Here is a 23540-nt window from a genome sequence, read left to right as displayed (position 1 = left end):
GATAGGGAAAGTGAGGAGAGATGGCGTAGCCATTACCAGTCGGACCTGAATACCTTATTCCTTCCTGGTTTTGTGTTGCTTGCAGTTACTCAAGCATGCAGACTACAGCACTCCCCCTGATCAATTCTCTTCCATATTTCAAGAGCCGCAAGGGCAACGATGAGCCATTTGACATTTGCAATCCTTTCATAGGGCAGCGGCTGAAGGCTCAGCTGCTTCAGGAACAGACTGTGGACCAAGACTGTCAGCTCAATTAGCAGCATACGCGAAACATGATGGAGAAGCCAGTTCCTCTCGCTCCTTGGACATCCTAACTTTTAGAAGGCTAACTAGGTATAAAAAGAGCAGGGGTTGCACATTTCTCCTTAGGCCAGACATCCAAGGCGGCGCAGCACCCGACCCAGTGGCAGGGTGTTAATTAAATTAGGCTTCTTGAGTTAAAACACTGCCACGGGGGCCAGGCCCTGCTGATGAGGACAGGTCTCCCAAGCACTCTTGGTCCAGCTTTATGTTTAAGTAGTGAGATAAAAAGAACACTGTCTCAAGTATCTATCTTTAAGCGATGAACTCATACGCAGGAGAAAGGTATCTTCACCATCTTTAAAGAAGGTTCTGAAGCTCACTAATTTCACTAACCTCCATGTCTTCTTTTATCTCAACTAATCAGGAAAGGGTAAAATTCCAGTAAGACCACGAAACACAATAAAAGTCACCTGAATGTTGGTTTAACCTTTAGTTTTTTTCTGATAATAATTCATGGTCTACGTAACACCACTTTAATAGTTAATCTACTATGGAGAATACCAGGTTCTTCTTTCAGAGATTTTTTGTTTGTTTGTTAGTTTTTTGTTTTTTGTTTTTGTTTTTCCCTTTCCCTAAACTCAAATGAGTCAATGGAAAAGAATCAATGTCAAGACTGAGGATAATCTGAGGTGAGCAGAATAAAAATGAATGGGACACTGGTTGGCGTTACGTTTATCCTAGACCAGGTAGGAGACAGCAGGAGGCAAAACAGAAAGGAGCAGTTCTGAAACTCTAGCATGTGTCAGAATCACTGGAGGGATCATTCACATGCAGGTTGCTCGCCTCATCTCAGGTTCTAGAATCAGAAGTTTTGGAGTGGGGCCCAAAAATGTGTATTTCCAACAAGTCCCCAGGAGACCTAATGCTGCTGGTCCCGGGACCACATTTTGAGAAGCACCGGCATAGTGGTTAAGGGCATGAGCTTTTGAGTCAGGCTTGGGTGAAAATCTGTCCCTGTGTGACTTTCCATGGGCAAGTTACTCAGCCTCTCTGATCCTCAGGTTCCCCATCTGTAAAGAGGGGATCATGATCCTTACATCATAGAGGGGATTAAGTAAGATAATGCATGAAAACCACATGTCACAGGGATACAGGCAAAAATGGAGCATCAGAGGATGGACGTGACCCAGGTCTTTTGTTGAGTCTCTGGGAAGCACCCTGCCAAGTGAGGATCCTTGGCTTCACCCAGGAAAGGATTCAAGAGCAAGCCACAGCTGAGTAAAACTAGATTTATTCAGAGAGATACATATTCCATAGACAGAGCGCAAGCCACCTCAGAAGGCCAGGGAGGCCACAAGGCACGAGGGTGCGTGCTTAGTTTAAAGTAAAACTAGATCGCACTCCATAGACAGAGTGTGGGCCGTCTTGGAAGGTGAGGGAGCGAGAGGCCGTGAGGCACGGTGTTACTAGTTTTTATGGGCTCGGTAGCGTCACAGGCTAACAAGTGGGAGGATTATTTCAGCTACTTCGGGGAAGGGGCTGGGATTACCAAGAACTGGGCCACCGGCCACTTTTTGACCTTTTGTGATTAGCCTGAGAACTTTATGGCACCTGTGGAAGTGCCATTTACCATGCTAATATATTACAATGAATGTATAACGAAGCTCAAGGCCTACTGAGAGTCAAATCTCCCACCACCCTGGGCCTCAAGGTCTATTGGGAGTCGCCTTTCTCGCCATCTTGGTGCTAACTGCTATGTCATTCCTTTCTTGACTGTGCCCTGCCCCCTTCCTTCCTGTCTCAATGGTGCCAGGCATGTGATCAATGTCCCATAGCATTCAACCAGGCTTGATATAGCACGACTGAGAGAGGAATCAGACAAACACCAAGGGCTATTTCCTGGATGCTAATGAAAGGATTATCGTTTGAGAAAATTTAAGTGTTTGTAAGACGGATAGACCCTAAGTTAGCATCCTGCAATTGAGGCTATATAACAAAAAGAATATGAGAATAACGTAAAAAGCACAACATGGATAAAATTATAACCAAATTTGCAGTGCAGTAGAGTTAAATATAGTTAATTACTAATGTCTCCAAGGAACGTGTATTAGGTACCTCTTTTATGCCACCTCAAACCTTCTTGGTCTCACCCATGCCATTGGCCATTGAGTCACCCACCATCACCATAACCAACTTCCTTCCATATCGGGCCTGGTCCCTGCTGCCTTGTGCCCCACCTACCACCCCAGATCACTGCCATAGGGTGTCGCTATTGCCTTGAGGAGAGATGTCCCAGGTTCTTGCGGCCTTTGCAGCTCAACCAGATAGTTAACACTTGTGAACGTATGGAGTAAATCTTTGACCAGTAGAGATCAGGGCCAGGGGATACATACCCCCTTCTCTACCACATAGCAAATGTCTTGAGGCACAGTCATTCTTAGAGCCTCAGAAGACAGCTCAGTAAGACTGACAGTCAGTTGCCCTTGATACCAAACAGCGTCCAGCTCAACACCACACTGGCAGTTGTGCTCTGCCTCCTCCCTTCCTCACTCCCTCTGTCCTCGTTCCTGCTTCCATGGGCTTGCACTCCCTGAAGAAGTAGCAGCACGAGAGCTTTGGCTCCAGCTCTGCTTTCTAGTGAGACCAAGCTAGGACAGACAGTACGCAGATGAGTTTAATTTTACCAGTAGTTCCTCCTTAGTAAGGAGTGGTTTGCGGAGTGAAGGAGTGAGCGATTGGATAATTAAATAGGAGCAAGGCTGAATTAACAAAGGAGTAAGGGATTCTGTAGACTGCTAGGCTGGGATCATCATTTTAGCCTCATTTCTTTCAGCCCCTTTTGACTCTCCTGTTGTCTCTGTTAAAAGATTAACTGAGGCATATTAAACATTTTAAGAATTTATTTGAGCAAATAGGCAGTGCCAAATAGGAAGTGGTTAGGTGCATTCTACCTGCAGGAACCAGGGGTGAGACTTTTAAGGAGAAGAAACAGAAACAAAGCAATTATTTGATTGGCTATAGCTTAAAGGGTTGCTGCCTTGGGAAAGCCCACTTGGCTGTTTGTGATTGGCTGTCCTTAGGTTGTGACTTCTTAACCTTGAGGCTGTTGCAAGTTTAGGATTTGGTTTGCTTATACAGGCTGCGAAGGAGTTAGAACCACCTTAGCCTAACGGCCTCCTTGTTTAGTTAGTTCAACATGATCTTCGCTTTTTCTCCGTGTGTTCTGTGCAGGATGTTGAACTCAGCGCTCCTACGCCTGGTTACGCCCTTTGTAAGTAGCCTTATCGCCAGTAACAGTAGCACTGTGTTACTATGAATCTGCTCCCTTTGCTCTAAATTTCTGAATTTTTTTCCTCTCTGTTTTTGATTGTTGTGATTTCTCTCTACCAATCTGCTTACTCATTTTTCTACTTTATTCGTATATTCCTATTTAGCCTTCTCTTCATTTCGGGTATTCTTTTTCCTGCCTAGTTGCGTGTTCAGAGCCTGTCTGCAAGTTGGCTGTGACTTTTCACGTGCCCTTCAGGAAATTCTGTCATTTGCATGAAAACGACCAGCTTCCTTGCATTGCCAGGAGGAGGTACTAACCCCCTCAAAGTCTGTCTCTATGGTGCTTCTCGTTCTTTCAGTTTAATCAAACTTCCCCCCTTTCTTGGAGGTCTAAAGAATGAAATGCTCTGTCATGGCTTTTGCTTTTAATTCTTCAATGCTCATTAAACATGGGCTTCAGGAATTTTTTTTCAGTACTAAAAGAATAAGGATGAAAAGCTCAAGTTTGGTTATAGCAGAGCCCCACCTACAATGTTATAATTCCTCCTTAGAGTAATTGCCTGCCTATCCTTCAAGCCATAGTTCTTCACAAAGAGAACAAGGAAGCTAAACTTTGAAATGAACAAAAGAGGGCTGGTTTGGTAAAGCACCAAGTTGAAGGCAAAGACGAGGATGAAAAGCAATGGAGTAAAGTCACCCACGGGGTTGTCAGTCTACTACTCGGCACTGCAGAACCCCAAATGTCTCCGTTTTTTGGCATCCACGTATTCACCAAAAACATTCCATCTCCTGTATTCCAAAGTCAATGCATTTTGGGGGCAAGTTCAACTGGTCAAATCTATGCAAAGCAAGCACATTTTAAAAGATTCTAGCAATTAAAATAATTGGCCAGCTAAGAAAAGGCTGTCCTAGTTAATTTGTCTCCACTGAAAGAAACATTAGGCTTTAGGGAAAAATGTATGTTTAATAGAAGTAATAAGTTATTAATACAAATGGAAATTCTGCAAAATGTAAAATAGTGAGTAGTGAAAACTGTTCAAGTTGCTTCCTGAAGCTAAATTAGTTTGTTCCTTTCTCCCACACTATCCATTAAGTTGTTAATTGATTTAAAATATTAATACAATTCAAGAGTCACAGAGAAACACCTCCTTATTTGCAATTTTTCTGTCAGATGTCTTACTACTGTATCAAAAATGATTATTCATAGTATAAGCATATGTTGCAATTAATCAAAGACATATTGCACAACAAGCAAGAGTATTTACAAATGTTCTCAGTGTTCTCAGCCTGGTTAAAAAACAGATCCTCTATTCCCCGTATAATTTTAAATAGTCTGCCTTAGAAGTCATGTTTTCTCTTATTTTTATACACTCCATAGTTCATGTTCCTGTGGTGCTAATTTATGGTGTTTATTTGTCAACCTGGCATTAATAACTATTTAAAAAAAAAAAAAAAACCCACCAGGCATTTAAAGGGAGCTATTAGTTGTGTCTCCGGGGAGAAGATGAATGGTTTTCTGTGCCCGCATACAGATGCCGGTCACCCTGCTGGGTGGCTGAGGGATTTCATAATAGAGTATTCAGCAGGCAACGAATGTTTGTTATCATCAGTTAGGGCTTTGTTGCACAATGCCTTTGGAGAACTAAGATAAACCAGGAGTGTGTCACACAGAGCCCCTTTTTCCCACTCTTTTAAGACCCGGTCAGAGAGAGGAACTGCCTGCTTCATCCTCCCTTGCCTCTAGGCCTTCCCGTAGTTTCCACTTTGCTGTATATGTATATATTTAATTTTAGATCATGATCAATTCGCAGGAATTTGCAGAATCGTGTATAGAGAAGTCCTGTGTATTCGTCACCCCGTCTCCCCCATAGAACTTCTTGTATAACTACAGTGCAACCTTGGAAACCCGGAAATTGACATTGGTCTGCTCCCTCTTTTTAAAGGGGCTTGTTACTTAACTCTACATAGAAGGGAGTCCCTGAGTGCGTCGTATTTTACCAGCTGCTGTGAACAAATTACAAGAGAGTGAAAAAAATTGAAAAATGAGGTACTCAGAATATAGAACGCTTAACTTCTTTGCTTCTCTACTCAAAAGTTTCATACAACCTAGTTGTTTTCTTGACCCATATGTGAACTCTTCCTTGGGGTTGGAATAAGGGAAGAAATGCCACTAAAAAGAGCATTACAATGTTAAATGCCAATAACAAGAGCATCGCAATTTAAAAATCTCTTCAAAGCATTTTAAGACAATTGTGTTAAACCATCATTTAAGACACTTTAGTTGTGGAGAAATGGTTTCCATTGCTAGTATCCTCACAGTCAATCCAAACCTTATTCGTGGGTATTTGGAGTGATGATTGTTTGAAAAAAATGTATTCTCTTACTTTACAATTAAATGATGTAATTACTTTGAAGATTATGTCAAAAGTCTGCCTTTTGTAATACAAGGACTTGATACTTTGAAGGGCTTTCCCACTGCAAGTAGAACCTGCATAAAATTAAAATTTTTACTTTGTTGCTGAACTTGTAAGGAATAAGGAAAGACTTAGGAAAAAAAAAAAGGTGTGCTAAAACTATCAATGATCAGGTGAGCACAAGGGAAAAGCAAGGTTGCCCTGAGGGCAATGGGATATTAATACTGAAACTGGAGACTAAGCCTTCCATCAACGATAAAGGGAAAATTCATTAAAGAACTGACACATTAAACTGGATCCTGAAAGGATTTTCACAAACTGAAATTAACTCAATACTCACAAACAAGTGAGAAACAAACCCCCATGAATGAAGTCAGCAGAAATCACAAGCTGCAGATCCAGACCACCGAAGCTATCAGGTGTTAGAAGACGAGGTTTCAGAATAATCAGCCACATATAAAGAACTTAAAGAAATTGTAAAAAAAAAAAAAAGTCACAAAGTAGGAAAAAATTGGCAAGCAGCACAGGACCATCAAAAATGAGCAAATATATTTGCAGTTTTGTAGTTAAAGGAAAGGGTGTTGGAGTACTTAATACAATCACATGCCTGGTAGCACAGTGAAGAAATAGATATAATGTTGGTAAGACTGGGAGTCTGGTGGGTCGGGAGATGTGCTGAGTAATAAGTGAAAATACAGCATCACTGTGCATCTCTCTTTTCATACACGTTTAAATTTGTTTTGCTTTTACAAGAGAGTTTGCTGTCTTAATACTATTGGCGATAATTACTACTGTTGTATTATCCTCCTTGGTTCATTGTGGAGCCTGATAGACCCTTTCTTCACTCTAAATGCTGATAGAAGTGATACAGGTACATATACCTTAGGTTTTTGGCACAGTTTAGAAATTCAGTTTAGCTTCTGTATAAGTAGTTTTCATACTTCAGTTCCCCCCACCGTAGTCAATTAGTTTTCATTCTTATTTTATACCTATTACAGTAAAATATCAAAAAGTTTTTGTGGATACCAGTGACATACTAAATAGTAAGTTTTAACAATTTTATATCACTTTTTAGCCATATTTAGCTTAACTATTAATTCATTTTAAATATTTCAAAATCAATATTGAATTATTATATTTCAATATTCAATTTGCTTCTTAACTCTCTAGGGATCCGTTTTCTCCCAGCCTGAATTCTCAGGGCACACCGTTGCTGAGTAACTGCAGTGTGTTGCAGCTTAACCCTTTGTATATTGGGATGATAAGAAACACACACTTTTTTGTTCTCTTTGTTTACATTGTACACTTGAAACTTATATAATTTATAAATCAATGTTACCTCAATAAAAAAATACAGTCATCTCTTAGTATCTGAGGGGCGTTGGTTGCAGGAGCCCCCCTCGGATACCGAAGTCCAAGGATGCTCAAGTCCCTTACATAAAACGGTGTCGTGTTTGCATGTAACCTACGCGCACACCCCCGTATGCTTGAAATCATCTCTAGATTACTTATAATATCTAATACAATGTAAATGCTAGGTAAATATTTGTAAATAAAATGTAAATGCTATGTAAATAGTTGCCACTGCTTGGCAAACTCAAATTTTGCTTTTTGAAACTGGAATTTTTAAAAATATGTATTTTCTATCTGCGTTGGTTAAATCTGCAGATGCAGAACCCATGGATACAGAGGGCCAACTGTACCTGCGCTATCGTCCTGTTTGCAACTAGATTCCACCTCATAAGAACAATGCAAGGTGCGTGTGATAATAATGTGTAAGTGGAAAAGAACCACTACTATATCAGCAAGGTGTAATGGAGATTGCCTCTGGCCCTTTCCACCCCTTTCCCTCAGGCTGTCCTTATCTAATTTATTTTTCTCTTCCTCGCTTCTTTTCAAATAATTCTTGTTTCTGTACGCTGATTTTTCCTGGACATTAACTCTGGGGGGGCAAGGTAAAAACAGACTGTGATTTAGCCCCTCCCAACCCCTTGGGATCGACATAGGCGCCTGTTTTCCAGGCATGAACTGGACAAGTATAGAGTTGTTAGGTAGTTAGATAAGGGAGCCCTGAGCAGATAAGGTGGAGGAGACAGAAGATGATCCAGAAGATGGCACCATGCCTGCCTTCAGCATAAAGGGCTTTACTTCCTCTAAATGAGTGCCAGCAAGAAGCCTCCTCAGGGCAATTCTCGTATGCAACCAGATTTGAGAACCAGTGGTTTAGATTTGAGTTTGTTAAACCCATTTGTATATGCTTAGATAGATTTGTGATTTGTTGAATTCTACTGGAAAGTTCTGTGCTAAGGAGGGAGCCGCTAACATTATGATTCATTCAGTGGGGAGAGTTTCCATTCATTCTCAAAAGTTTTTCCTTTCTTTAAATTAATTAACTCTGTGTGTGTGTGTAGTAAAATAACTAGTATGTGGAATTTCTGCAGTCTCTAACCACAAACCTTTGCATTCTCAGTGGGGATTACAAACAGGCAATGACAAACCTCGGCACATCTGTAATTCAGACAACTAAAATGTTTCACTTAAGCCTCATTTAAAAACTTGTATTTCAGTGTTTGCAAAGCAAGAACAAAATTAGCTGTTCTTAAAAACCAAACCAAAAAAAAAAAAAAAAAAAACCACCAAGTTTTGGAGAGTGCATTTGATGAGAAATTGCTGTTCTGTAACTCTAAAAAGAAAATCTGGCTAATGAGAAGCCGCATTGTGAAGTGAAATAAACTAAAAATAGGAGTTGCACTCCTGCGTTGTCCCTAACCGGTGTGTAGCCTATTCCTCATACCCTCTGGGTCTCTGCTTTCTCAGTCAGACAGCCACAGAGGTGCTGGGGATCTCTGACCTCTGGTCCCTATTACCTCGAATATTTTATGAAAATAACTGTCACTCTCTCTGCAGTCCGCAAAGCCAGCTACTCGATGCATCCTATCAACACCAATTCAATTTAGGCTTAAAAAATTCAGAACAACATATAACAATATCACCTTTGCATTTTAGTTCTTGTAATCATTCTTTTACCAGATATTTATTGTTCTTGGCACAGGGAATTGAACAGGGGCTCGAACGGACCACATCTCTTGTCTCAGGGAGCTGACATTTTATTGCAGAACGAGTCAGCCTGTGTTCCATGAAATGTAATTGTCAGAACTCTACAGTTCCTTTTCCCGTCTTCACAACATCTCACATTTGCGTTCTAGCAGATGCACCAGAGGAGATGGTGGCAGTGTGGCAGGAGGGACTGAAAACCTGGCTAAAAGGAAGCTTTGTAGTAATAGTCTTGAAAGGGGAGAAACATTGCAGTAAATCATCTTACTCCAGCAAGGGGTAAAAGCGCAATTTGTTCCTTTGTGCTAGTTTTTCCCAGACTGTTGTGATTAGGCATATTTTGGAAAACTGAAAAGTCGGTGGCATACGGGGCAAGGGGGGTGGGGCGTGAGGATTAGTTTACACGGTTATACAAGTTGATTGCTTTTTAAAACCTCAGGTTGGCAAACTATAGTCCTCAGGCAAAATCTGGCACTCCACCTTTGTAAATAAAGTTTTACTGGAACACAGATACAGACACTTGTTTAAGTATTGTCTGTGGCTGCTTTTGCCCTAAAATGGCAGGATTGAGTATTTTTGAGTGTATGTCCTGCAAAACCTAAAATATATACTGTCTGGTTGCTCCTTTGTGGAACAAGTGTGCTGACCCCTGCTCTTCAGCCCTGGGTTGCTGTGTGAGCACAGCTGTTGACTGCCCTGATTGTGTACCCAGACACACTCAAAGGGCACACTTCCCTCCCTAGAGACAGCTAGACATTGTGCTGGGGTTCTGACTTCCTCCTTGAGGCATCCACAAGCTGTGGGGCCCGCTCATTTACTTTCCTGACGGGCCTCACTGTCATAGTATGCAGCCCAAATAAGTTTTATACATTAATAAAAACTTTTGCACTCCCTTGGGATAGCTGCCATGCCTCGCAGCTCGAGAAAGCTGCTCTCCTTGTCCATTACACCAGTGCGCTGCAGATACTCTTGCTCCCTTGCCGCTGAGAGAGCTTTGAAACACTGTTGGTGCACGCACACATTTTTACCCTGACATCTACACATTTTCGTACGTTTAAATAGTCGTTACGGATGTAATTTCTAGCATGTTATAAAGTGGAATGATTTAAGAGAAAATGGTTATATCTCTTTCCTAAATGTATCCCCCCAAGTTGAAATGCCATCTCAATTTGATATCACTCTTACCCGGGTAATGGATGCTGCTGCGTGACAGCCCGATACGATACTCCCTTTACAGCTGACATTCATGCTGCCCGGGGTCTGCTGCTGGTGCACATCTGAGTCTCTCCACAGGAGGTGCTTTTGACTGAAGGGAGCTGCCTAGTCAAAGGTTAGGCCCCCTCTGTGGAAGGCAGCCAATGTCCAGTGGCTGGTCTATCGTGGGGACTCAGAGACCTGGCCCCCTCGCCTTCATTCTGCCATCAGCGCTCCAGAGCTCCCCCTTGGGGGGACGCAGGCTCGAGGGCAGCTGCCTCCCAGCCCACCTTCTCTCACCCCATTTCTGCTTCCCTCCGCGTCCCCCCACAGGGCTATTCCTGAGAGAGCAGAAATCTAGCTAACATAACTAATAATTCCCTGATGCTAAGGCTATTTACTGATTCATTTTGACACATCTTGTTTTTCTTTTTTGTTGTTGTTAACTCTCTCAATTGCTTTGCTAAGATAGCCCCCAACCTTCCCTATACATTCTCTAACCCAGAAACTGTTTCCCATAAACTAAGACCTCAGAAGAATGGACAGACCTGCCGCCAGCTGGACTTACCAAGATTAAGAAGAAGGCAGCACCACAAACTGCCCCTGATTATCACTCTTCTGCTCCATCCAGTTTTACTATAAAACCCCAAGACCCCAACTCCAAGATGGGGTCACAGTCTCTAAGGCTGTGACTCTCCTTTGTCTAGCAAAGCAACAAAGCTGCTCTTTTCTGATACTCCCAAAACCCTGTCTCCTAGTCTGAATTCGTCTTTTAGGGCACAGAGGCTGGTTTTTTGGCAATGTTCCCAAGAGCACACACCAATAAATGTGGGTAAAAACCTCTATTCTGGAGTGTTTCCTGAGGTGCCTGACCATTTTCAAACACACGTGACTCAACTCTTCTTTAGCATTAGGAAATCTCACTTTTTTTTCCCTTAATAAACTTATAGTTTCATTCCAGTTTGCCGACAGAATTTTATCCTCCTGCAGTGTATTTTTATGCTTGAAAGTCTTTTATTGATCACCCTATCATACTCCTCTGCAGCTAAATCATTATATAAATTAAAATTTGATTTTAAAAATTTCTTCTGACTATGAGGTTCTGTATGGCGAATTTCTTCCGGATTGAGCTACCCGTGCAATAATTAGTAATCTACATTTGATCACAGCAACATACATGGATTACAAATTTTGATACACCTTACACATGAAAAGTAGAAACACATCTTTCAGACAGTGATGACCATTTTTAATTAGTTTGCGTATCTGTGAGCAAATATTATTTCCTGCTAGAATGAGAGTGTCCAACATCAGTGCTAGTCCCTTTTCTGTTTCATTTGTGCGGATGTACAAGCACCACACTTGTGCATTTCTCATAAATAAGCAGATGGGAATGGAAGTAGTTTGGTTCTGCTGGGCAGCAATGCTCTACTTTGAACTCTCAGCGATTTACCAAAAGTCACAAACTGATAAAATACCAAAAACGATTTAAGTGGCTTATCAGTTGACAAGTCAGTTAGGTCCTCATCTGTTTTTTTTGGAAAACAAAGAATTGAAAACCACTTGACTTGCAGAAGGATTTATTAACCAGTCATTTAAGGTCATTCCCTTTTCTCAATACCTACACTATATTTCAAATGGTTTCTTTGTTGCTTGTGACATCCCTGAGACAACACAGTAAAACTATTAAATGGATGAAAAGTTGGCCTCTATTATGAAGAGAAAGTGGGGAATTGGCAAAAGGAAAGATCTTAACTGCAGGCTAACTCTCACACAAGTCTATTTTATGACAAAACATGCATTGAGGTTGACATCTGCGAAGTAGCCTTGCCAGTGAATCTCTTGAAAAACTTCATCTCCCCTCAGGGGTACGACCTACACAAGCTTGAGGGTCTCTGTATCACATTAGTACCAAGCTCCTGAACAACCTCGAGATTTCTCTTATAAATGTTTCCATCATTTGGCCTTTAATTATAATCGGATAGTTAATAAGACTAAGAAACATTTGACAAAGGTCTTCTATAGAATTTGGTACCCATGTATCTGTCTCAGGAACCTCTGTGTACCTCATTTTCCCTGATTAAAAAATAGGGATTCTCATCGTTCCAAAATATGGCATGTGTTGCACAGATTATTAAACAGCCTGAGACTTCTGATAGGAATTTCAAAGGGAATGTGCATTCTCAAACATGCAGCATGTTATCATAGAGTTTGTGTTTTCTGTTACTTTGAAAAGCATGGTTTTTTACAGGGCATGAGATTAGAAGGAAGTAAAAAACACAATAAAAAAAAAGAAGGGTGAGTTTGAGGGGAACTTTTAAAGAATTTCAACTGTATTTATTCCCTGTTCTCTTGTACCTCTTGCTGCTGGCCATGGTAACTGGGAACACCTTTCAAATGATAAAATCAGGTGGTAAGAAGACCAAAAGAAAATATTACCCAAGGTCAGAAGTGTCCTCGCCTGGGCTGTCCTTGAAGCCGGTGGAATATTTCACATGCTAGATGAACCTTTTTTACAGCTTTCTTTTCTTTTCTCAAATAATCATTTCCAATGGCAATAATTGTGGCCAAATTATTGATCTTAGGTGTTTTAAGGAACTCAAGTATAATTGTAATCTACAACACCAAAACTTACAAAGTCATAGATAAGGTTTAACTCAAGGAATTCAAGTAACCTAACTCTGCCTATCTGTAATTTGGTTGTCTATTTGTCTCTTGAATTATTTAAATAATCTACCGTATTCTTTGACACTGGCTGGAAATATACCCCTCTTCTTAATACAGGGTATAATAATGAGATTTGATTTTACCTTCTACAAGTAAACAAAAATACATAGAGATTCACATAAAGTATCTTAGTATCTATTTATCTACTTAATATTCCTCTTCCTGGAAGAAAGTGTATGTGATTAAAAAAAAAGTCAGAGTTTGGAGTGAGATCTGAGATTGCCCATGATTTTAGACAAGCTACTTAACTGAGCTTCTATTTACTTATCTAAGAAATGGTGATAACAGTTTTCCCCTCTGATATTATTCCATGTATATGAAAGACCTAGATGAATGCAAACAGTCAATATAAACACATATACTAAAAAATACAGCCCAATGAAAATAATTCTCTCTGCTCTACTCTATGGAGTTTAGCTTTTGTAAGGAAAGGACAAAAAAGATTTTAAAAGTCCAATCTTACTTATGAAGGACCGTTCATGTCTTATCTTTAAGCATATGGTCTACTTATGCTTTTAATAATGAAACTAGGGGGAAAAAACCAGTTCAGCTGAACATACAAATAGTTTCATCAACATAGTATTTGCAGAGAAAGAATTCACTTCACGAAAATATCACAACACTGAATTTCACATAAACTCGCATGCAGATTGTAGAATTATTTTACAGAATGTTTTGATAGAATATGTTAAATATAAGAATAATCCAATGCAATTTCCATTTAACACATTGTACAAAACTCATTCTTCAATAGAATTAGTAAGTTTACAATCTTTCCCGTAAGGTGCTATGTATTCAAAGTGCATTGTAGCAATGAGGTTGAGATCAGCGAAAAAATACTGTAGAACTCCATTAATGCAGCTCAGTAATAAATGAAGTTGGATCTAATGTAGATGAAATCCACTCATAAAACAGAAGACAGATAACAGAGCTCTGTGATGTGCCATGAGTGATGCTCGTCCTCAGCAGGGGTTGGGGCTGAAGGAATTCATACATACGTCATTACTGTCACGATGAAAATGAGTTTAAAGTTGAGGTCATCACTTTTATAGTGAGTACCACCTCTCAGAGAAAAATGAAAAAGAGAGACAAAGAGACGGATGGAGAGAGACAGAAAGTGTACACTTCTGCAATCCATTTTCTGCTGAGACTAATCCTCAAAATAATCAATAGTCCGTGACAGCAGTTTTCAGACCATAGTGTACATCAGCATTACCCAGAGGGCTTGTTAAATCACCAATTGCTAGGCCCCACGCACAGGGTTTCTAATTTAATAGGTACGGGATGAGGGCAGGAATTTGTATTTGGACAAGTGCTAGATGATGCTGATATTCTAATCAAGGGACCACATTTTGAGAACCACTGGTCCATTATAGCTTCAATCGTTGAATGACTCCTTTATTTATTAAAATGAAACAGGCCTATATAGCTAATACAGAGTCCCTAGGGACATAGGGCAGCCAGCATGGATGGTATTAATGATCAGGGCAGCGGTTCTCAATTTTGGCTGCACAGTAGAATCAACTGAAGAATGAAAAAACAAAACAAAACAAAAACTGATGGCTTACACCCATCTAAAACTAATCAGATCCAAATTCCTGGGGTGGGGCCAGGGGTTGAATCAATCATTAAAGTGCCCCATGAAAGGCTAATGTGTAGTGTGACTGGAGAATCACTGCTTTAGAATATCTTCTTTCACTTCCTCACGTGAAGAAAAGATGGCCAAATAGACGTGCCCTTCGGGTACTGGTATAGGAACAATGATGTCACAAGGAAATCAAAATCCCACGGGCGCACTGATGCACAACTACTCCTGGTGATACGGGGGAGGGGGTGATTTGGAAAATGATTGTGACTGTTGTTTTGCAACGCAATGCAAGGTTAATTTACAGGTTTGAAATAACAGAACTCGGGAAGGTGAGTAGCATGCTAACTTAATCCAAGTTTCTTTTCCATTGAATGACATCAGCCAAAGAGCCTAGAGTCTAGAATGTTGGCATCTGGGCTGATGTGCAATGTTTACCTGCTATAATGACTGTTACTCATTTTACTCAGCTGAATTATTGACTATGTTGATTTAAGTTTGAGTGGCCGCATAAATAAGGTGCCCAGGGGTGAAGTGCCACAAACATTTACCAGTCTACCTCAGAAGGCAAGACTATGGAAACACACAAAGACAAAAGATTAACACTTAGAATTAGTCATCTGGCACAGACAGAAAGAATGACTATTTCTAACTGTAAGTGAGTAGACATGCCATGAAATTCTTTTCTGGAAAGACTCACAGGTCTGGAGCAATCTTTAGTACGTAGAAGGACTTTTCACAGACAAAACTACAGATTTTTAAATAAAACTCTCATGAATGAAACTGGGACTAATATGTGATTATAAATAAAAAGGAATTTAAACAAACCCTAGATGTCAGGACTGAGCCTTTCAGGTACTCTTTGGTAAAAGTCAAACATTTGAAAACTATCAATTTGATTTGAACACAGACATGTTAACTATGCTGAATACGTAACAGCCTCGCAGTGCTTCCTTAGGACACTAAGGAATAGTGTCCATTCAAGGGCAAATAATCATAGCCATCCTTTTATACACTAAAAGGGAAATGAATTCTGGAATCAAGTTTGATCCTTTCCTTCTGTCCCGGTGGCACGTTCTCCTCTGTATTCCATCTTCCAGGCCCTGTACGGGAGATGGGGATCTCGCTACTTTGGAGAGCTGTGCTTGGAAAGACAGAGGATATGACTTAGAGTTGCCAAGGGAATAGAAGAGGGTCCTTGTGTGGCTCTGTTCCCACCCCCACCCTCTACCCACTGGTATCCACTCCTTCCCCTCCTTGAGCTTGAGGTTCAGCAGCCCAAAATTGGAGAGAGAGAGAGAGTGTGCGCATGCATGTGTGTGTTTGGGTGTGTAAGGACTGATAAAAGGACCAGCCAGCCCAAATGAGAGGGGACTTCAGGAGGGGTGTCTGTTTAATCCTGCAAACAGGTTAGGCTTCAACTCACCATCAGCCAAGGTCTCTTAGGCCTTCCTGTTGTCGTTCAGGGAAACATCTGGGTTCTCACTTTCTCTTTGCTTCTCTTGGGTTCCTGGACAATCGGGCTTTGCAGGGTGTGTTTCCATGTCCTGCCGACTCTCTCTCCCGGGCTCTGCCCTGCTGTCTTGGGATAATCCTAGTCTGAATTCTTCAGCTGCACCCCTGTCCTGCCCGCCAGCACGGCTCCCCTTCCCTGCCTCCTCTCCCAGCGACTCTGCCCCCTGTGTGCTTTCAGCCTCCCCTCCCTCTTGATCCGGCCAAGGCTGTGGGGTCTTTTCTTCCAGGTCTGAAGGCTCCCCTGGAGCCTCGACCTCAGCCTCCGGAGCCCAAGTCCCTGTCACCTCCTCCACCGCTGGCGCCTGCTCCCTGCCCAGCGCTGCTTCCTCTGCAGCCGCCTTCCCTGCAGCTGCCGTTTTTCCTAGCAACTCATCCACTTTGTGCCAAGTTTCTTCCCCAGCAACATCTGAAAAGGAGGCTGTACTTGCTTCTGTTTTGCCCTCGGCTGTCGTGGAATCTGCCAGCGCCTCCCTCTCTGCGACCGTTTCTGCCACTCCTCCTGCTCCGAGACCTTCCTCAGCCACAACTGCTGCTCGCAAGCTCCCGGCGCGCTCTGCGTCCCCGTCCTTCATCACCCCTGTCCCCAGAGGGCACTCTTTATCCGCCTCCTCCCCGAGATGCGCATCCGTCACTTCTTCACTCAACGTGTCTGCCATCGTGGTATCTCCCTGGAGCACATCTTGGGTCCTCGCTGTGACCGCCACTCCGCCTGGCCCCTGCGAAGGCCCTTCTTCATCCGTCCCCTCCCGGCCCGCCAGGCCGTCTGCACCTTCGGCCGCACACCCCCGGGCCTGGCCTGCAGCCGTGAGCGCGGCCGGAGGCGCCCGCGCCTCCCCTGCAGGCGGGCTTCGGGGGGCTCCGAGGGCGCCCCCCGCTTCCGGGCCTGGCCCCCCGTCCCGATATGCGGGGGCCTCGTTCTCCCCGGGGAGCGGCTCTGCTCTGCCTCTGCGCTCTGCGCCTCGGGCTCCTCCCAGTCTGTCCCCTTCTCCCTCTTTCCTCAGAACCATGACGTTTTCACATCCAGGGGCTGCTTCAAACATGGTCGCCTCTCTCCCTCCCAGTGGCTCTTCACCTTGGGGCCGTGTGTCTTCCGTTCGTTCAGGTGCCCCGGGGGCTGCTTCATCCGCAGGGTGACATCCTACTCCATCCCGGGGGGGCTGCGTCTCCTCCTCGGGTCCTGCTTCCTTCGCGGGTCCCCCTTCTTTCCCTTTCAACTTTTGCTCTCCTTCTAAAGTGCCTCCATCCTGAAGCTCCCGGGCCCAGGTCACCTCTTCTCTCTCAGGTTCCACTCTCCCCCGCGGCGTTTTCGGCCTCTCAGCTTTCCTCCTCTCCCCTGCTACGTCTAATTCCTCGGGTAACAGGTCTTCCCCGTCATCCTCCTTGCTAGATTCTGCCGCGGGCCGAGCCTCCTCCCTTCCCACATGATCCTTACGAAGTTCTTCCAGGCTGTGCTCCGAAACGCCCATCCGAGTTGCCTGGGCTTTCCCGCAGGTCCAGGAGCTCCCAGGTGCTCCCGTGCCCCTAACGGCCTTCCTCTCTCTGGCTGGTGCCTCCCCCCTGAGTACTGCCTCTTCTAAACCATCCTCTCTCTCGGATGCAGCGTCTTCCACGGGTCCCACGTCCTCTAGGTCTGTGGACACTTCCTCTTCGCTGTCCTCCACACCTGGCTTTTCAGACCCGGCCTCACTCACAGCCTCCCCTCTCTCAGACTCCTCTTTCTCCGGCCTTGCTGCCTCTCTGGGGGCTGCTGCCTCCTGGACAGGCTCTAAGGTCATTGCTGCTGCCTCGCTTGTGAGCACGGCCTTCCCCCAAACCTGCTCCCCTTCAGAAGCTGCCTTCTCCGTCTCCGTCTCCAGCGCTGTCTGCCTCCACGCCTGCTCCTCAGGGGCCGCCCCTTGCTCCAGGCCTCCAGAGCCTCTTGCTGCTTCTCGCCCTCTGGGGCTTAACCCCTCTTTATCCAGCCTTCCATGCCCCTCTGCTTCCGCCTCAGCCCCACCTGCCCTGCCCTCAGGGATCTCTCTTTCCTCTATAAACTGTTCTACTAATGCTGGCAGCTCTGCTGTTGGCTTCCACTGCCCCAGGGGACTCTCACTAGCCCCTGCTTTCTCCCACTGCACCATGTCCCCTATTTCTTCTGGGTCAGTATCCCTGGGTTGGGGAACTTCATCTTCCTCCACCGCTTCCTTCTTCTCCAGTGTACACGCCTGTGACACAACTTGCTTGGATTCCTTGTTTGAGCTGAATGCCGCCCTTTCCTCCACCACTAAATTCCTATTTGGTGCTATAAAACAAGGTTAGAAAACAAGGTTACTTTAATCAAAGTGCAGGGAGGAAAGATATTACATATAATCTTATATAAGAGATATTTATATATAATATCAAGGGGCTACTGATATTATATATAAACATCCTCAATTCTATGCCATTGACTGTAACATGCACCGTGATTTAATAACAGCTTTTCGTGAGGAAAGAAGTGCTATCGAATTTAACGGACACATTGATAGTCAAGGAAAACTGATCATCAGAAATGTTAAAAACAAACAAAAACTTCATGTCTTGGAATAATAACATCATTCTCTCCCCTCTCACCTTCTACACACACACACATGCACACACGCACGCACACACACATCCCTCCTACTTTCATTTGAAATATTAGAACTTGCAGGAGAATTATGCACTAAGGAAAATAGTGAGTGCTTCTTAGACATCATTGCTCCCTGTAGCACCATAATATGCCTGTTCTCAACCTATGTTTCTTGACTCATGTGGGCATTTAGCAGCATAATCATAATACAGTGTGAGCTGATCATTATCCCATACATGACTCCCACATTTTAAAGCTGCTATATCTAGATTTAGTCATCAAAGAACATTGGAGCTCAAGGTAAGACTTCTTACTAAAGACACAAATTTGTATTATCGGTCAGAATACTTGCCATCTATGTTCAGAAGCTGATTTGCCTTTGGCAAAACAGGATCACAGAGCAAGACAGGACTTTGTAGTCAGGGATAACTTTCAACATAAATAAACTTCTTGAAGTATTTCATAAGTTCTCCTCCATAATTTCCTGCAAATCTGGGTGTACTAGCAATCCTACTTCAATGAATACAAGTTCAAAATGTTTCTTAAAAGACTTCAGATGGAGTTCTTATTATTTAGCAAATACATGCATTTCTGTTGCAATGATCCATGCAAAATAAATAAAGGCATGTCAGGCCAAATAACCAAAGAATTTATATTTCCCAACTGCAGAATTATACTTAAGAAGGTAAAAGCTTCTAAATGGTCATCTCGATACTATTAATTTAATCTTTTTTATTTATAGAAGACACAGACTAGGTGCTATAAAATAAGTTATCATACCACTGTGTCAACCTCCAAATTATATAAACTTACACATTGTCTTCCTCATGTGTTTTTCTCTGGCTTCCCTTTTAGACTAGCCATCTCAGCCCCGCCCCATCACCAACAATCTCCCAGAAACCTAGAGCCTTGATCCTACTCACTTCGTCCCTATTCTGACACTCCATCCAGGACTGTCTTGTCACTCCCGTTCCCCTCCTTAACACCACACGTGGCTGTCCTTTCTTGCCCTCCCCTGGCCTCTTGCCAGCTATTATAAGCCATTTTGAAGTAAGACAATAACAGCTGATACTAGATTTCCCTTAAAAAATGTATTTGAAAGGTAACTTTTGATGCCTTCTTTCAAAGGAGTAACAGACATTTCAGGTCTATCAGTGGGGTTGGTGTTGACTTTTTTTTTCCACTGCAATTATAATTCATGTTTATTAAAAGGACTATACAATGGAATACTACTCAGTCATAAAAAATAATAAAATAATGCCATTTGCAGCAACATGGATGAAACTGGAGATTGTCATTCTAAGTGAGGTAAGCCAGAAAGAGAAAGAAAAATACCATATGATATCACTTACATGTGGAATCTTAAAAAAAAAAGACAAATGAACTTATTTACAAAACAGAAACAGACTCACAGACACAGAAAACAAACTTATGGTTACTAGGGGGGAAGGGAGTGGGAAGGGATAAATTGGGAGTTCGAGATTTGCAGATACTAACTACTATGTATAAAATAGAGAAACAACAAGTTCATACTGGATAGCACAGGGAACTATATTCAATATCTTTTAGTAACCTATAATGAAAAAGAATATGAAAACGAATATATGTATGCCTATGTATGACTGAACTATTATGCCGTACACCAGAAATTGACACAACATTGTAAACTGACTATACTTCAACTAGAAAAAAAAGACCATACAGACAAATGAGTGTGTAGGGTTGAGTAGCTGTCTGATAGACTACATCAGTGTAGGTAAAGCGTTTGGTTTTTCAGATTTCACACAAACTTCATGCCATTCACTAAAGGCAATTTTACCTAAATCATCTCAATACCCAATTTTTCAATGATTAAATTAATTTCAGTTGGTGTTGACTTTCATACGTGGTCCTCAGCATTCCACAGCAGTTATTTACTAAATGTAGAACCAAATGCTCCTCAAAGAACATGTAGCCAGTTCATCTGAAAGAATGTGGTTCATTTTATCTCATTACAGATTATTATTGGATTTAAAAGAAAATTAAATTAAAACAATGAGAAACAACATGTGTCTAGTCTCTTTAATAGTGTAGCTGTTGCTCTTCAAATTCCCACATGAAAGTATATTAAAAAGGTGTCAGTTATGAAAAACATTTAAAGGAAGTCCTCTGATTTACTGAGCTGGCCTCTAAATTTACAGATTCATTAAAGAACATTCAGGAAAATAGAGTAATAAAATTGCCTAGTCACCGTGTAGTAATAGATGTATTATTATGTGTCCTAGGAGAGAAAGTACTATGGCCTCTGGCTGAGCTATTACACACACACACACACACAACACATACACAACACACACACATACACAACACACACATACACACATGTACACACACACATGTAGGAGGTCAGACATGATTTTCCAGACTTGGGAGAAAGAGAAACTGAAGCTCTTCTAAGAAACATCAGTACCAATACATGACATATTTTTTTATAGCAACCTCATGGGCTTTTGCAAACCCATAATGGATGTAAGAGAGTGAGCAGTATTCACAAACAGGGGCAATCTGATTTACTGGAACGAGTGTGTACTCAGGAGTCAGACAGAGCTGGGTAAGAACGCCAGCTCTGCCACTTATTAGTTGTATGAACTTGGGAAATGACTCTTGCCTAAGCCTTTATTCTCTTATCCATAAAATGGGAAGAGCAATGCAGGGCTCACAGAATCCTTGTGAGAACGAAGCACAAAATACGTAACAGAGTGCCTGGCACACAGAAAGCCCTAACAAAGCTCACTTCCACTCTCCCTTCCCACTGCGTCCAGTGTGTTATATTTTGTTGCTTGAATCGGATGTGACAGACAACAAGTACTTTACCCAAGTTGCAGGAGGTCGGGGAGGTACACTAGAACTCCTCTGGTTACATGTCCGCTACGAAAGATGAGGATTCTCTAAGCTCAGGGTCCTTCTGCAGTTCAGCCTGCTGCACTGCGCTCAAGGGTCACCCAGCTCTCTCCACGTTGCCCAGGGGGAACTGGAGCTTAGGCAACTGGCACAAGCACAAATCATCTAGCTACTGCTATTTGTTGTGAGTAATGAAGCCCTTTCTCTCTGATCTACGAGTCTTGTGTCTTCTGGCACATCTGTGACACTGTGGCTGGCTAACTCGAAGCTTGCTCGAAAATAGAGTGAAATTTCAAATACCTCACAGGGCTTGGTGCCTGTCATTAAAAATTGGAGGTGGGGGTAATGTGACCGTATGATGAGTAAAATGAATAACCCTCCTCCAGTATCGCCACACACACATACATGTATTCAAATCAGGGTGTTTTTAAAAAGTCATCCATTAAATATAGGGAAACTTGATTTCAAGGACACAGGATGTTTGACCACATCTGTATGAGTCATGGTCTGTTGAGTCACTCTAATTGGCACTCTTGCAGCTGGAATACTCATCTCCAGGAGCCAGGTCATATGCTGATGGCAATGAATTCTTCCCTTATTTTAAAAAATGAGTTTAAATAAATCATCATGAAACATGCCTGGGCTCTCCATGTCTCCAATCTGTCAGTTAAGCAAATCCACCCACCTGGTCAACTAACTGGGACACAGACTACAAATAAGACTGGTCTGAAAACCCCTACCAGTATTTTTTATTATCTGAAGTCCTTTTCCTTTTTTTCTTTTTTCTTTTTCATTCTAGGTACCAACATATTCAAAAAGGAATAATAACTTTCACATCTGATATCAGCTCTAAAGCTCCCCTTAAGGCCCCTCGCCCACCTCCTGCCATCATATGCATTAGCTGGAAAGAAAAGGTGGTAAAAGGAGGAAGCAAGGACAGGAAGATGAAGGATGGAAATGGCGCTGTCTGTTGCAGAGGATTTCTGCAGGTCTTCCCCAGGTAATAATGTGCCCTCACCTGCACCTGTGCCAGCCTCCAGCTTCCCTGAGCGCGTCTCTCCTTCGTCTGCACTGCTCACACCAGACTCAGAGTCATAGCGGCAGGGGTGGTCAGGCTCCACAGCTTCGGCCGTCGTTACCCGTCCAACTGAATGGAGATCATATAAAATACCAAAAGGTATAAAAACAGGTCATGAGAACTCTGCAAGTGGAACACGAGCAAGCGGGGTTAATTTAAAAGCACTGACATTAAAATGTGACCTTTGTTTTTAAAATCTATTAAGATCAAACAGCTTGTGAACTATGATTTAAAAAGAAAACACAATAGGAGATCACAAAATAAAGAAATCCATGCAAAGAAAATACTTGATTTAAGAAAAGGGCAACAACCAGAAGCAGGGACAGATTTGCCAAATGCGCATGCAATGAAATAAATGATTGAAAGGGAGTTTAGTTGCCTTTTCCTTCCTAGAAACACGTGTGATGGCTTTTGTAGCCCCACTCATCACTGAGTGTTCTTCTTGATTTCTAAAATTACCAGAACTGACTATACCATAAGCATTCCATCCATTAGTAGATTTTAGTGATTTGACCCCAAGACTCACTCCACGTGGACCGAGCAAAAAACCTATTGCATGATTCCCACAAATTTGACGGTAAAGGCTGTTGTAGAGATTCCTGCTTACCGGCACTGACCTTTAGGAACGCAAAGACCTAATTTCAAGTCCCATACTTCATGCTAACTGTGTCACCTTGGGTAAGTTCTTTGGCCAAAGCTTAAGCCTCAAGCTCAGTTTACTCATTTGTCAAAAAAAGATATCAACTCAATGCTATATTGGGAGGAGTAAGTGAAATAATATATGTAGAACATGCGTATATTTCACGTATTAGCAGGTGCTTGAGCACCTGATAAATGGTAGCTGTGATGATGGCAAGGATGACATGTCTATTGTAAGTATCACCACCCAGTCTGACATGATTCTAGGCAAACTGTGTTATCACTTAAGCTGGTCTTTAGTTTCCAACATGTCCCTGTCTATGTGTCTTGCTTATCATCTGATGACTTGTG

At 42.4% G+C, this 23540-nt stretch overlaps 1 protein-coding gene across 7 annotated transcripts in view; it reads right to left on the bottom strand.

Moving 5' to 3' along the window:
• Positions 1 to 11738: 11738 nt before the first annotated feature.
• ERICH3 (glutamate rich 3) overlaps positions 11739 to 23540 on the bottom strand; it is a 104104-nt gene continuing 92302 nt past the window's right edge. For 6 of the 7 annotated variants that reach the window (XM_074376234.1, XM_074376236.1, XM_074376239.1 and 3 more), the window contains 3 exons: positions 22491 to 22619; positions 15914 to 18283; positions 11739 to 15626 (listed from right to left, as the gene is read on the bottom strand). In XM_074376234.1, the coding sequence (XP_074232335.1) occupies positions 15930 to 18283; positions 22491 to 22619 (2483 nt within the window). In that variant the 3' untranslated portion in view covers positions 11739 to 15626; positions 15914 to 15929. Of the gene's footprint in view, positions 15632 to 15913; positions 18284 to 22490; positions 22620 to 23540 lie in introns of all 7 variants that reach the window. The other variant, XM_074376235.1, reaches the window with a different exon arrangement.

The sequence above is a fragment of the Camelus bactrianus genome, chromosome 13 (assembly GCF_048773025.1).
Source record: "Camelus bactrianus isolate YW-2024 breed Bactrian camel chromosome 13, ASM4877302v1, whole genome shotgun sequence".
NCBI lineage: Eukaryota > Metazoa > Chordata > Mammalia > Artiodactyla > Camelidae > Camelus > Camelus bactrianus.
Note: the sequence above shows the minus strand (reverse complement) of the source record. Positions and strands in the feature narration are given on the sequence as shown.